The 16,831-nt window shown below is 27.4% G+C and overlaps 1 protein-coding gene across 2 annotated transcripts in view; it reads left to right on the forward strand.

Annotated features, from left to right (window-relative positions):
* Nucleotides 1-614: 614 nt before the first annotated feature.
* Nucleotides 615-16,831, forward strand: part of LOC107441952 (uncharacterized) — a 333,761-nt gene continuing 317,544 nt past the window's right edge. For both annotated transcript variants that reach the window (XM_043044432.2, XM_043044433.2), the window contains exon 1: nt 615-1,717. In XM_043044432.2, coding sequence (XP_042900366.1) covers nt 794-1,717 — 924 coding nt within the window. In that variant the 5' untranslated portion in view covers nt 615-793. The remainder of the gene's footprint in view (nt 1,718-16,831) is intronic.

Consider the following 16,831-nt stretch of genomic DNA (forward strand, 5'->3'; position numbering starts at 1 on the left):
ACTAAATTCGATATCACTCTAGAATTTGTGAATTTAACTGTCGGATATAAAACTTAATTTAAGATTAATTACGAAAAAAAATAAATAACGACGAAAAAAATTTGAAATTAAAATAGTTCTTTATTGGTTTATACCAGGGGTTAATATGTTCATAATTGTTTTTATATACTCAATTATTTATAATTGCGGGGTTCCTCAGGAAAAGGTGATTTTTTGGGATTCCATAGCCAAAAAAAAAAATTTGGACGCTGATCTAGAATATTCAGTTTACAGGGAGAAACTCGTTAAAAATATTTAAATTTTCCTACATAAATAATTATTTTTAAAAATTCACTATCCTAATAAGACAGCATTAATTTCAAGAGCCATAATTCAATATCGATTTTTCTCAAGAAACTAGTATTACATTTGCAACATTACCCTAAGTTAAAATAGAAAAGCAGAAATAAAAATGAATTGACTTTTATGAGGAATGCATACGAGAGAGATCTCGCCAAGAAAGAAAACTTTCAGAAAGAAGCAACGCACATCGATGAAAGAAATTGGCGTTAAAATTTGGCGACACTCTTTCTCACTTCTTCAGACCGGGGCGGCGCAGAATGAAAAGCCGGTTTTCGATGTAACCTCACTACGAAGAGATAAACCGAGTGAAGGGGTGCATCACCTTCGGCAGTCGGAAAGATCTCTTCAGCGGTGATGGCTGCAGCCGACTCGGAGCGGTCATTCGATCGAATAACCACCTGAAAGTTCCATGAAACGCGTGCTTTAGGGTTGGCGGAGAACTGTTTTGGATATGACTGAAACCAACATCGTGCACGAATGGCTGAAAGCCATGCATCTGGCCCAATATTCGGACAGTTTTATTGACAATGGATACGATGATCTTGAAATTTGTAAGCAAATAGGTGAGCCGGACTTGGACGCTATTGGAGTGACCAATCCTGCCCATAGGGAAATAATCCGTCGTGCGGTCAAACGATTGGTGCAAGAAGGTGGTACAGCAGTGTACTTTACTCTCGAAGAACAACAACTCTATCTAAACACCCAAAGTAGTTCTGACGATTACGAAAATTGTACTAATTTTGGTGCAGCCGGGGCTTCATGTTCTTCGTCCCCATTACCTTCTCAACGACGGCCAGCTTTTATCCGGCATCAATCTGTTCCATCGAATGCCCGTGGAACTAACAGCAAGCCTAATTATAGGCATAGGAATAATAACTCTAACCATATTACTGTGGAGACTACGTCTTTGGATTCTTTAACTGGTTGTATGCCACGAATTTGTGGATCGTCTGATCCAAACAGTAGTGATGGACTTTACCAGTGGACGTACACACCTGGCTCTAATGGTCAACGGTCTCCTGTTGTCCAAAGAAGCACTTTAAGATATCTTCGAGAAGATGAAAGAATTATTCATAATTGTGAACCTAAGAAGTCAGTAGCATCGTTGCCTAGGAGATTAGAGAAAGATAGTTCGAAATTGCCTAAGAGGAACAATCCAATGGATAGTGATAAATCTAGAAGGATACTGACCGACAGTGAAGACGATAGTGTACCCCCGCCCCCTCGTGTACTCTGTGGTCGAAGGTATATTGATGAGTATGAGGAGGGCAAAGCTGAACTGGGGCGTTACCCTAAGATGCAATTAAAGAACTTGGTCAAAGAAAAATTAATTCGAGATGGAATTCGATTGAGCGCTCAGCCCTACTCCAATCCGGTAAGTTTATGTAATTTTATGTGTAGAAAATGTCCAATTTAAATTAATCTTATGAGCTAATGAATCAGTATTATAACATCTAAAAATGTTTCACTAATATGTTTTATTTACTTTTTTTCATTAAAGTTTATTTTATTTATTTTATGTGTTTGCTTCATTTGCTATTAGTAAAAGTTTACAACAGAGTGCCCCTTTTATTTTGGCATTTTTATTTATTAATTCTTTTTGTCGTAGATAGCAGGAAAAATGACTTAAAAGTGAGATTTGCTTTCAATAAGAAATCACTATAAAAATAATAGAAAAATGGAAAATTTCATACACAGAAAAATATTTTAATTTTCAGTGCTTAATTCTAGAGGCATTCTACACTCTTTCCTTGTTATTTCATTGTAATTATTTCGAATTGTTTTGAAATAATTACTATTGCACAAGGTTTATTTTTAACAAATTTTTAAACAAAAAAGTTTAAACTGAATAAAAATTTCCTTTTATTTTCAAGCTTTACTCTGGTAGAAATTATGAAATTAAAATTTCCTCATCGTCGAATTTTTTCTTTTTAAAAAAAAATAATGCTTTAGTAAACGAATTATAAGCGCTTATGTGAAACAATTAAAATGTTTACAAAAATATTTTTTTTTCAAACAAGTAAAATTTGTAATTTAATAGAAACTAAAAATAAATTTGAAACTAAACTAAAGTTAATTTTTCATTGAGCTGTGTAATAAAATAACTATGTTTAAATTCAACCCTCCTAGGAATTATATGAAAATTATGATCAAATTAATGTAAATTTTAAAATTTCATTTCTGCAATAAGAATTAAAGAGCTGATTTATTCATTAAACTACAAATTTTAATGCTGGAAAGCATTATTTTGAGCTGTTCTATCGTTTTCTTCATCATGCTTGGCAGCATTTAATTTTTTCTAATAAATTGGCACAGAATAATTGAACGATTTTATTTGTTTAAAGTTTCGATTTTCTTTTATTTTATAAAAATTAAAATTCAATGTCCCCCCCCCCTCCTTTACAGTGTAAACTTAGAGAAAAACATTCGAAATTTCTAAGAAGATATAAGTACTATTAAAACTTTTCCAGTAGTTACATTTTGGGTTTCGTACGCAAAGTGTAATATATTTAACGCCCAAAAATAAGCAAAATATTTAAAGCCATATGTACTGAGAAATCAAAGCTTCAGTTTTTCTTATTAAGTGAAATAAAATTTACATAAATATATAAAATTAGGTTTTTAAAGTAAAAATTATGAGTATTAAATAATCAATATTCAGAAATGTTTTCGTTGTAATTTGAAAAAATATAAGTTTTAAGACGATGCATTGACTAATAGACCTATAATTTTGTTATAAATATGCATAAAAGTTGACATTTTTTATACTAATTTTGGTATTCATTACAGTTAAAATCATTCGATATTGTCGCTGTTTTCCTTATGAATCTGTACGAAAATAACTAAGAAATAAAAAAATATCTTAACTCTTATTTAAATTTAAAATAACACCATGTATTTTATTTATTTATTTATATTTTATGTAAAAATTTTCAGATAAAAGTGATATGAATTTTATTTGAAATTGTTAGGGGAAATTAAAAGTTGCGATTTGGGTTAACGAAGCGTTTAAAAATTTTACTTTTTATTTTACTTCGTAGCTTTAAAGCTTGTTTTCATCGAGATGTAGATTTACAGTTAACAAACTTTAAATTAAATTTTAATATGCTTAAATAGCTAAGACAAATATATACTAAAATATCCTATAAAACAATAAATAACTCGTTTCTGTGAACGATGTTTTGATAATATGTATCTGCAATGTATTTCTATTTAAAGAACTTAAATTAATTTCTTTTAAAATTAATGTTAATTTTTTTTCTGACGATCCCCAGTTGATGTCAGTTTATATTAATAGATTATAGTATTTATAACTGAATTGCACAAAAATCGCATCACATTCAATTTTTTAAAAACAAGTTGAATTCATTAGTATGAATTCAACTATTATTGTAATTAATATGATTAATGAATTAAATAAAATGAATTCAATTATTTAAATCACTATTATGATTTTAACATTGAAAAAAAAATCATTTTATGTCTGAAAATTTAAAATCTTTTGTTTTAAAATTTTTTGAGAAAAAAATAATTCTTTTTCACTCCTTTTTGGTATCAATTTAATTTATCAACTCTTTTGATTATTATAAGAATAACGAATTAACTTATATGAATTAAAAGTGTAGAATTAATGAGTTATTTTAAGTATTTGTTTCAATTAAAGGATTATATTTGGTTCTATTATTTTTTAAAAGATACTTTCATAGTACATGCATAAGTTTATTATTATTATTTTTTTTATCATTTCATTAAACAACATTTATTTATAGCAAGTTTTCTTTGTATATTTTTTCTTTATTATTCTATTGAAATAATTCTTAAAAAATAAGTAGTTTATGTAATTCTGCTGAAACATAAGGTAGCTTAAAAAATTAAATTCGCAAATAGTGCTGGTTAAGGTAGTTTTAAAAAAGTTGAATGATAGTTTGAGAATTATTAACATTCTGTCTTGAATAAATATTTTTATCTTTCACAATGAGTACTAACATGGAAGTGAGCGAATAATATTTTTATAAATCACATATTATTTCTTTGGTCAAATAAATAATAGGATATCATTCTGAAATACGATATCAATCAAAATTTAAACATAGATATTGAATATTTTGAAAGGTCGACGATCTTCTTACATCAGAAGTTAAATAAATGAAAGGTAAAAAAATCATATCTAAAATAAATAAACATCGGCATGTCAAAACAAGGCTGTTGATATTATTTATTCATCTTTCTGAATATTTTTTTTTAATTTTGAAGATGAATTTGTTGCATCATTTGTTTGCCCTGTCCTTGTGGTAAGAATATTCCTTAATATAAACATCGTTAATATATAATGTTTTAAAAGTATAACATAGGATTATGTTTTATTTTGAAAAAGTTTAAGAATAAGAAAGGTAATATGCAAATGCTCTGCCTTGTCATTGAGAGGTAAAATAAATAAATAAAAAATAAATAATGAATAAGTAAGGCTTAAATAATTGATAAAAAAAATGAAACAATTGTTATTAATTAACTAACTATAAATTTCAGAAATCATTTATCTATAATATATTTTTTAGTGAACTGTTTATTTATAATAATATTAATAAACAAAAGTAATTAATATACAAGCTTCAATGGTGCAAAGTATTTGTAAAATTAGAAATTCTAGATATTAGCTCAGAAATTAAAAAAATCTTTTTAGCTGAAATTGAAGTAGATAAATTATGATCTGTTACTTAATTTCAATTATTGTTTAATTCAATTTTTATTTAAAAATCAAATTCAATATAATTTTAAAAAATTAATTCAAATTTTTAATAAAGCAACAAAGCTATTAAGCTCTAATTAGGTTACTCCACTGTTTGAGCACAAAAAGAAAACAAAACACCTTCTTAAAAAAATTTATTATAAAAATGATAAATTTTTTTAAAACCCATTAAAGGCAGAATTTTTTTACGTGCCGTGACGCAAAAAAGCTATTCAAAAAAAAGATTTTTTTTAAAATTAAATAAATATTTTCTGTTACTGCTTGCTTTCTAATTTGAATTAAAAACATTTGTTTGATGTGAAATCGGTCCTTTTTGAAGTCAGGAGAATTCCCACATTTCCGTAACGTATGTGTCACACTAGGTAGTAAATGGGTTTTAACATTTATTTTAAACTATTTGTTTGACTACGAAAAAATATTTTACTATACATATTTATACATTTAATGAATAAGATTTTCCAACTCTATTTCCTGTGTGACACTTTTTTAGGAGTGAAAGGCACCTAGGCACTACTTTTAGCTCCACTTATTACCCTAGTTATTACCCACTTATTACCAAGTTGAGTTTTTGAGTATATGCACTCAAGAAATTGTAATAATCTCCAATATGAAATCCTGAAATTGTAATAATGTTACTATAATTGCTCCATTAGTCCTAAAAAACTGTTATAAATATACACGTAATAACTTCCTGATCAAATTACGGTAAAAAGTACCAGTACTTTTTACCGTAAAATCCTTTTTTTATCGGGTCATGTTACAAAAGAAAAATCTGTCATACCGTAGTTTTTACAGTAATAGCTACTGTAAAATCACTGAATCACTCTAATTAAATAAATATTACGGTTTATTGTTTTACGATAAAAATTGATTTTACGGTAAAATAAATTTTACGGATGACGCACCCAAAGGGCAGGGACTTTAAAGAGTCATTAGATCTGGAATTATTTACCGTGTAACTGAAATAGTGTAATTTTTTACAGCGTTAGTGAATATATTCTTCATAAGCTTTTATTTTCAACGATAATAAAACTATGATTAAAAATGAGTACCAAACTCGGAAAAAAAATATCCTCTCGTTCTAGAGCTGCCTGAAATAAAGGAAAAGAACTATCTTCATTTTGTTCGGTCACGTGTAAAAACACTTTTATTTATTTGTTCTACATTTCAAAAACATCTGCACGTGAGAAAAACGGGGGGAAATGTTCCGCGAGATGAGAAATATATTTTATTTTGTTCGATTTCAACTGATACAATTTCAGAGGCACGTTTCACATGTAGCGACGACTAGTGGAGTAAAATAAGCTCATTTTTAACTTTTTTTGGGCGATCAATACCCCCACTATATAAAACACGCTTTGGAATTATTTTTCAAATCTCATTATTTTTTTTAAATAACGATAAAAGAAAACGATTATGGTTACAATAATTAACAATGTTTGCAAAGTTTTTTATAATGTTTGCGAAGTTTTAATTTGAAAATTATTTTAGATTATAACGAATTTTTTTCTAAGTTACGGATTAAGTATTTATAAGTAAAGTTTATTGAAACTCGGTTTAAAAATAATTCAATTCGTATTAAAAACAAACTAACTCTTGAAATATTTTTGGAACTGTATTTTTTTTTTTTTTTCTACGGTAAACGATTTTGCAATAATTAACAAATTTGTTTACAGAGCTGAATTTCAAATTTATTCTAGATTATAAAGATTCCTTTCTCAATTACGGATTAAGTAATTAAGACTTTATTGAAATTCCGTTTAAAAATTATTTAATTCGTACTAAAAATTAAATAATTTGTTTCAGATGTAACGACTAGTGGAGTAAAATAAGCTCATTTTTAACTTTTTTTTGGCGATCAATACCCCACTATATTAAACATGCGTTGGAATTACTTTTTCAAATTGCTTTATTTTTTTTCAATAACGATAAAAGAAAACGATATTACAAATGCTTACAATAATTAACAAATTTGTTTGCTAAGTTTCATTTCTAATTTACTTCAGATTAAAAAGAGTTTTTTAATTACGAATTAAGTAGTTATAGATCAAGTTTATGGAAACTTAGTTTTGAAATAATTTAATTCGTATTAAAAACAAACTACCACTGGAAATATTTTTGGAGCTGCAATTTTTTACGATAAAAGAAAATTTTATAATAGTTAACAGTAATAACTGAATAGAACAATAATTAACTGACATAACAAATACTGATATAATTATAACTGAATTTCAAATTTACTTTAGATTATAAAGATTTTTTTCAATTATTGATTAAGCAATTATAAAAGTTTATTGAAACTCGGTTAAAAAATTATTTAATTCGTAATAGTAATAAAAAAAATAACTTTGGAATTATTTTTGAAACTGGATATTTTTAAAATGGTATAGGCTGTATCTTTTTGCAGAATTTTAATCAATTTACNATTAGACAAATGAATCAGTTTTTAATATCTGAAAATCAAAAATTTTCATGATTTTTACTAAATTTAGCGATATCTGTGAAGGCAAATACAATTTTTGAGCCCAATTATCGAATGTTAATTTTTTTTATTTTGTCGTACTTGTACATATTTATACACATCTTCGTAATTTCTAGTTTATAAAGTCGCTTAGTTTTTGCGTACCGAAACAAAATGTAAACGTATAGTTGTACAGTGCACAAAATAAAAAACGGACCACCCTTGATAACTTTTGATCCACTGATCGGATCTTCACGTTCTAGAACTCATTCTTAATGATTCGAAGGGGTAACATCAGATAAGCTAATTAATTAGTGCAAACGAGTTTAAGTCACGAAAATAGTCGCAAAAATTTACTTTCTCTGAATAAACATACCGTTTTATTGATGGATTTGTATTTCTGATCAACAAAATATAGAGAGTAGCCGCAATCTGGGTAATAGGGTTCCCAAAGTTTAGTCAGGAGAACGATCCAAAGTTTGGGCCAAAGTTGTTAATTTTACTTTTTGCATATATCGCCATGTCTCGAGAAACTTTTAAGCAAATTGAAAAATTTTTACGCACAAGTATAAAATTTGTTTATCCATAAAATAATTCCACAGAAAAAAACAACTTTTAATAAATATTTATTATTTTTTATTACTTTATTTGATATTAGTCGGAAAAAAATCGAATTGTTAGGTATAAAATTTTAGACATTTTAAGATAATGTAATAATATCAAAAGAAAAAATTTGAGTCAAATCGTTCGAATAGTTAATGAAAAATCGAATTTTAAAATATTTTTTGAAATTTGATTTCTCAAGAACTAATCAATTTTACTATTTTTTCATGTTAAATTATATTCTTTAAAATGATATACAAACTTTCATGCCTTACAATTAAAATTTTTCCTCTAATATTAAGTCAAATAATAAAAATTTTATAAATTAGTTTTTACATCTTAAGAAAAATGAATTTTATAATTATCTGCAAAATTTTTTCAATTTACTTAAAAGAAGTCCTAGAGATACTGCGAAATAAGCAGTAATTTTAACATTAAGGAATCCAAATTTTGGATCGATCTCGTGACCAAACTATGGGGACTATATTTCCGAGATTGTGACTACCCCCTTTATTTTGTGAGTCAGAAATCTGATTCCATCAACAACAAAAAAGGTAGGTTTATTCAGATAAAGTATATTTTTGTCTTATTTTGTAACTTAAAATATTGTATGAGCTAATTAATTAGCATATGTGACATCTTCGAACTCTTAAGATTGAGACCTAGAACGTGAAGATCAATCAGCCCGTTAGATCAAAAGGGTGATACGTTTTTTATTTTGCGCACTGTACATCCAAAACAGAGGTGGTAATATTAATATTTTTTAATATGGTATTAATATTTTTTAATATGGAAATTTCTCGGTGCGACTTCACATTATACCAATTTAAGAAAGCATACATTCAAACAAATTTAAATATTTCGATTTTTTACAGTAGACATTACTTGTTACTTATACACATATTTTCAGACATTTTAGAAACTCTCAAACTTTAACAATATCAGTGATAAAATATCTGGTCTAAATAGTTTTAAGTATGATGTGACTAATTTCTAAATATTTAATTTTAGTTTTTTTAAAAGCGATTTTTATAAATTCGATATTTTAAAAATTAAAACGAGATTTTGAAAACAAAGATTTAAAACATATTTTGGCGAACTTTGCATATTATTTAAAACTATTGATTCACACAGTTGAAAAAAAATCTCACATAAAATGAATTAAAGCTTGAAATTATCTAACAACTTTTTTCTTTAATAAATATTTGAAAAATAGGTCGCGAGTCCGATTTAAATGAAAACTACTTCGAAAAAATCAGAATTAAAGAAAATAAATAAATAAATAACGTTGAATTTATTAAATTACGCCAAACATCGATTTCACAAGAATTTATGCATAATCAAACTTTTATATCATTATTATTTTCCGTATCGTGAGAACCATTTAATAGAATTTACAAATTTGTCAAAGAATAATTTTACTGAATTAATTTTATTAATGTAAAAATTTTAAGATAACAAATATTATAGTCAAACTCAGATCTGTAATACTAATAAAAACTATTATTATTTACTTGAAATACAATTATTGGTATCATTCCGGGATACACGCTTTTATTTCACATCTAACAGTTTTACAACGTTGACCTGGTCAAGGTTTTTTTTATTTATGTTAACATCTATTGTCTTTTGAAAACCTTTTCGATACAACGTAGTTTGGATATAACATTGAAATTAAAGCTCTTTGAAATCTGAATGTATATTAAAGTTAATTTAAAAACCGATTTAAAATTGCATTAGATGTTTTCGTTTTTTGTTAGTTTATGGAATGCATTCAAAAAGGTTTCATATTAAAATAAAATGTCTTGTGTCAGAAAGGTTTATGGCTTTTGATCTTTTTTTTGTTTCAATAATATTTATTGAGTTGCAAAACTTGTCTTAAATTTAATTTACGTTTGTGTTTGTTCATTTAAATTTATATTAATTGATTTTTGAACGTGTTTTATTTTGTACGTTTTTACTTAGTTTTCGTTTTCATAGTTACAAAACAAAACAAAAAATCTTTTAAAATTTATTATTACATAATATTTATGTTTTAAGTAATAGTAGTACGAATAAAATACGTACATTAGCGTATAATTAAAAATATATATATATATCAGGGGTCTGTTTAGAAGAAATTTGGGTCCGTTAACGGACCCTTCNGACCCCTGTTTACGAAATAACTTTTCTTAAAAACAGATCCATCACATTATTTACTTCAAAAATTGACCGTGCACAAAATAATTTGAAGTAAATTTTTTTTCGAAATGTTAATTTTTATTTTAAGAACTTTTTTCACATTATTTTTCGTTTCAAATGGGCTACTTCACCAAATTTTCAGCATAAAAACAAATCTTTCATGACATAATTTCTGTTAAAAGTGGGTCCTGCACATTATTTATTTTACAAATGGACCAAACACGAAATATTTTATCGCAAATTATTTCTCGAAAAGTTTGTTTTTATCTTAAAATCGGATTCTTCACGTTAATTTTCATTTTAAAAATGTATCCTACTCTAAATTTAAAAAAAAAAACGAATTATCTGACCTTTGATGTCTTTATGTTTTAAAAACTACAACTTCTTGAAAAATATGAGTTTTTGAGAGTTCTTTGCTCGCCAAACGAGGGCATTGTCTTCACATATTAACAAACGTAGAAAACTGACAGGAAGAACCAGATTGTATTATTATTTTAAATTCATGAAATTATGTTTAGATTTTTCGCAAAAGCAGAACTTTTCGCAAAAATTACTGTTATTAATGACTCAAATTCTAGAGAAACCACAAGTTTTTATGATTTTTCACGAAATCGCAAAACCAGTTTTTCACAAATTCACAGAATTTTAAGTACATTTTTTACACTTTCACAAACGCGAAACATTTTGTGAAAACTTTTTGTGGAATAACAATTGGTTTAGTAAAGCAAAATAAAAAAATATCATTTTACGATTTCGTGACACATTAATTGCATAGATAAATAATATATTAATTAATAAATATCAATTGAAATAAAATTGAATTCAATAATTAAGTGCATTCATATTGATATCATTATTTTATTTCAAATTCAGATGAATCAAGGTTTTGCTTTCCGTTATAAGAAAAACCAAGTTTTATCAGACATTTTAATACTAATTTTTACCGTTAAGATTTTTAAATGTTTTAAAAGTTCTTTTTTTTTTCTTTTCCAAATTCATTCATTCGTTTAAAAATGATCAAAGTGCTTTGAAGATCAAAGGTTAGAACTAGATACTTTTAAAGTTTGCAAGAATTTTATGCTTGTAAGGAAAAAAAATTTCCTTGATAAAATTCTTTTTTACTTAAATCTTTTGGTAAGCTTGATTTTACCTTGATGCTTTCTTTTTCACTGTAGGTGTAGAGCTTCTTCTAAAGAAGAAATTTATTGTAACTACCATATGATTTAGAATTCAAAGTATTTGCATTTTTTTTTTAAATTTAAGAAGAATCATTTAATTTGTTTAATCAGCTATAGTAACAAAATAAATCGGGGTTAATCAGGAATAATAGGAGATAAGAAATCTCTAATTTTGGATTTGTCACATTTTCAATATTTAAAAAATCACATTGAAAGTTACGTTTTTTTCCTTCGTTGGTAGATCAAATAGTTTTTATACCCTAATAAATTTAAATAAAAACTGCTCATGCTTTTCTAAGATTTATTTCTGAATTAAAACAGTTAGGAATAATAGTTGAAGTAGCCATTTATTTGTACTTTAGATAAAGTAGTCATTTTTTTAAGGGTCAGGGTTCCATGCAGAAATTTTTATAACAGGTCAAGTTTTAAGAAAATCGTGAAAAATCAGCTCAAAGCACTTTTTATCAGTTTGTAAAAATCAGCTTTAGCACTTTGTAGCAATTTAACAAAAATAAGAATATTTCTTTAGATTATTTATAGTAAAATTTTGTTTAATAATAAAACGAAAGAAAAAAAATTGTCTGTAAATAAGTATTTTGAACATCTTAACTTACACATTACATTCGAAAATATTTTTAAGTAGAAAAATTTTGTTAGTAACAATTATAAATTACAATTGTCTCATTTTCTTTTTGAATTTATGAAAATTATATGCTAAACAAATATGAATAAATAAATTGTTCTTTTAATGCTCTCTTTAAATATGTGCACGGATTTTGAAAGCTCGTGAGCAAGCTTTCTGACTCGTGTGGGCGAACTCTCACCAATGCAGCTTAAAGGGAAAGTTGACAAAAATTAAATTTATCGTATCATTAAAATTGACATTTTTGAATTCGTATAAGTTGTCCAAAATATGCTAGGTTAATTTTGTAGTAGTAATGTATAATTATTGCAATTTTCTGTGAACAAATTTTGTTAACATGTTAATCGTAGTGGAATAAATCACTTACAGGAATTGAAAAATAATCAACTGTACTTGAAAAAAAATTTTAACTTAGGAAAACAGAATGGTGACACAAAAAAGAAAGAAATGAATGAGAAGTAATTTTACTAATTTATGATTAACGATAATCTCATGTTTCACGTTGTGTAAAATTACGTTTCTACCGTAAAATCCATTTTTTTCCGGAACATGTTACGAATATCTGATATATCGTAAAATCACTCTAATTAAATAAATACTGGTGTCAAAACTACGGTGTAATATTTCACGGTGTATTTTATTAATATCATACACTGTAATAGATAACTAATTTCATTTCTCTTGAAATTTTTAATCTAATTTTTAATATTTTTAAACATTTCAGCATAATTGTTAAGGTGTCTGTCAATTTATCCTCTTTTCTTTCTTCTCTTTTATTATTATTATGTTATTTTCATCATCATCACAAGCGAGAATACATAAAAATATCGAGCATAAAACACATAACACATAAAAACACTCAAATTATCATTGACTTCAACGGTAGTATTTGCGTTCTATTGTGTTTCTCTTCAACGAACGAAGTACCATTTCTCCATCAATTTTGCTTTTCAGTACAAAATTTATGTTTTTTAAAATTTCAATTGCCGTTGATTTTAAATTTGTTTTTATAGTAACACGTGATTTCAGATGAGTTTATACTCACTAATTTGGTGACGTAGTCGATCTATATCACGATCACCTTGATCATTCAGATAATCTGGCAAAAGGAATAACTAAGTATTACAGAAAGCGCAATAAGCAACTTTTCTGATTAGAACTAAAGTTAGCAAACATCACTGATGTTATCTTTCAAATGTTTGACAAACTGAATAGCCTATAGTTTAATTTAAAGCAGACTTTCGCTAAACCAATGAGAATTCTACTTTTTGAAAAAATCGAATTAAAAAATCGAAAATCAGGATTCGTAGTTTGTTTACAATTGTACCCATTTATAGTTTGTCTAAAGTAAGAATTCCTCTAGCCATTCGTCTAGACCAGTGGCGGTGACTATGGTAACGAGGTATAACTATTTCAACTTGAGGTGTGGGATCATAGTTTAGGACAGGTTTTGTCTCAGGTCGGGGAGAAAAAGGGAATTTTTTTCTTCGGTCTATTATATTAACCCTAGAGTGAAGAGAAGCTATCCTCCTTGAAATGCGTTATTCTTGTTTCCATAGCAGCAGACGGCCTCAGACTTCGGTGAGGGGAGTTCTTACGGTAGAAAAACTATAGCTTCAGGTTGAATGTCGTATTTTTAATACCTACGGTATACCTGCAATTACGTATACAGACATAAATTCTAAATTTGATTATATTTATAGATTTTCTAAAAAGTGTTATTGTAATCTTATTCGAAGCTTTACTCAAAATAATGGAGATGCTTAGTTAGAAAATATTGGAGATTAGTTTTTGAAAATTTAAAGTAAATGAAAGCAAAAACTAATACTTTAAAAATGAGTTAAAATTATTATTCTAAAAACACGGTTTATATCCCAAAATAATCCTGTATTTTTACAGTATTTCCTAATTACGGATATTTTAAATTATTAAACTCATAAAATTTTTTATATTAGGGATATTATTAATTAAACATCTGAATAAATATTGCAAAAGAAAAATATATTTAATGTATTTATCATTTCTATTTTTATATACTTTCCCCGCTTGATGAAAGGTCTTAATGGAAAAAAAAAATGTGTAAATAAGTTTTATATAAAAGTAAAATTTTCACCATTTGTTTTAATTAACCAGCATATCATTCTTACATTGAATAAAAAAATGGTTGAATACCACCATGAAAAACTTTTCTCATTAATTTTACTTCATGAGTCGGTGACTTATTCTTTTTAGCGAATTTAATTAATAGACTCTACGATAAAGATAAAAGAAAAGTGTAGTATTTATATAGATTTTAATTATTTTAGCTTCGTTTTTACTTCAAAAGTGGTATTTTTACACAAAGCAAGATTTAGATCTCATTTTCAGGGCTTTTTCTTTAATCAAAACCAGTAGCAAACAACAGAAATTTAATCTTGGAAGAAAATGAGAAAATACGATTTAGTTTTTCTTTAGAACGTAAATTACTTTACACTAAGACTCTTTTTGTAGATGTTCTTTTTTTGCCTTCGAAAGTTCGCGTCCAAAGAAACACATCAATGGTTGAACAGGAAGAAATAAAAAAAAAAAACCTACTAAAAAAGAGCCGAAGTTTCCAAAAATAAAACAGTCTAAAATGAATTTAAGGTGAATTTTCGTAGTCTTTTAGCCGTAAATAATTTTGCCAATTAATTTTCTTACGTTATCTACTTCAGTTTTCAAGCGACTAAAATTCTAAACGAAGCAGATGAGGCAGTTAAAAAAAATTAGATAGTTTTTAGGGCTTTTTCTTATGAAAGAGTACGAGCATTACGAACGGCTGAGGTTAAAAAACAAATATATATATATATTTATATATATATCTTCTTAAGATAACGAATTAACTACGCCTTGTCAAGATTCTACTACCTAAATTAATGAGTGTTGATTCTTTTTGGCGAGCTGCAAGAACTCCTGTTGATGTCGTAAATATTTTTCTGTTGCCATTCGGGAGAAAATAAATGTTGTGTATATATTTGTCTTCATTTTCTTTAAAAACGTTGAGCTGTTAAAGTGGAAAAATAATTACTTACTTGTAAAGAGGAGTAAAAAATGGTTGTTTGAAGTATACACTGTAACAAAAAGAACTTAGGTGAATGAAACAAAGTAAACGAAATAGTGTTAATGGATTTTTTGAAGTGAGCAAATATTTTGAAGTCTGATCTATTTATAGATCTTTATTGTCTACAAGTGTTGTTAATAAAATGAAATGAAATAATAGATTAAAAATGGCGTTCAGATTAATTTGGCACTGTTTATTTTAAGTGGAATTTGTCGGCTCTTGAAAATGACAATTTATATAAGAAGTGTTTGGGACATTATAGTGTTTAATCACACTTATTTTCCAATTGTGACATTTTACATCAAACTGTTTCTTAATATTATTTTCAAATAAATGCATTCTAAATACTCTCCTGAATGATTTGAAATCGCTGCTTGTAATTATACTGCCAAAAGGTCTTTATAGATTTCATTTATGAGATCCATGTTGATAGAGGCTTTTTAAGTTGATTAAGACCCAAGTTTGTCATGTCAAGGCGAACCGTGTGAAAGGATGAGGTATAATGTATTGTAATCGTATCAGAGATGTACGTGGAATATAATTAATCGAAGTGGTCACCTATATTCGTTGTCAGGGATCGAACCCGAGATATTTGGATCTGCTTCCCAGAAAGCTTTAAACTGCTATGGAAAAGAGTGAATTAGGAGTTTTCATATTGCTATACCAACAGTATCAATACTTATTCGATATCAATAAGTTTAGGAATTTTGTTTTTTGGTCACATAAATATTGTTATATGAATTTTTAAATGTTCAGTAGTTATAATTTTATTTCATTACGTAATTCTATTTTTAAATTTGATAGCTGGATTATCTTATCAAATAAAAATTCTTTTTTGCTCTATAAGTTATAAGCCAACCTATGAATGAAATTTGTGCTGCATAGGCTCAAGTTGTTAAAATCCTTTAATATTTTAATACGTTAAAGTCCCTTAATTCCTAGAGTTCATCTAGTTTCCAGTTAACTCATTCCTTTATATCCTTAACCAAAATTACTCAGCCTAAACCCGATAGACTCAAATTGAGTCGAACTTTATCCAATTCGCTTATCTCCGCGCTGGTTTCTGTTGCTTTGGGTTACAATGTCCCCTCAACATCGACCATAGGATTCGCCTTGGCCAGCGGTCAACATTATTAACCAATGTCACAGTTCCCATCTTCAGCCGGAAGGTTCGGAATTCGAATATTTAGCTCTGGTCTGGTAATTATTGGACTCCCCTGCCATTCCCTGTTAAATTCCTGGTCTTGGCCCCTTTTTGGTGAAGCAGAGGGGGGTAGGGGGTCAGGCGAGAATATGTCTCCAACTCGCTAGAAATTGATGACCAAAACTACAGATACTGATAGTGCATTGTCCGGATGCGAAATGGAATTGGAGGGGGTGTTGGAGAGGTGGAATTGTTTCGGATTCAGCGTTGGAATGAAGCGGTTTCGAGTATCAACTGGTCGATGCCGAGGGCTTAATCTTGTATGCGAGTCGAATTGTCAGTTTCAAAGCATGCTGATATGCCATTGTGTGAAATGAATAAATTTAAACCCAGTTAATCGATTTTGCAGTTGGCGATTATACTAACTGGGGGGCTTCTGATATTACTAATTTC

Source organism: Parasteatoda tepidariorum, chromosome 2 (assembly GCF_043381705.1).
Source record: "Parasteatoda tepidariorum isolate YZ-2023 chromosome 2, CAS_Ptep_4.0, whole genome shotgun sequence".
NCBI classification, from domain to species: domain Eukaryota; kingdom Metazoa; phylum Arthropoda; class Arachnida; order Araneae; family Theridiidae; genus Parasteatoda; species Parasteatoda tepidariorum.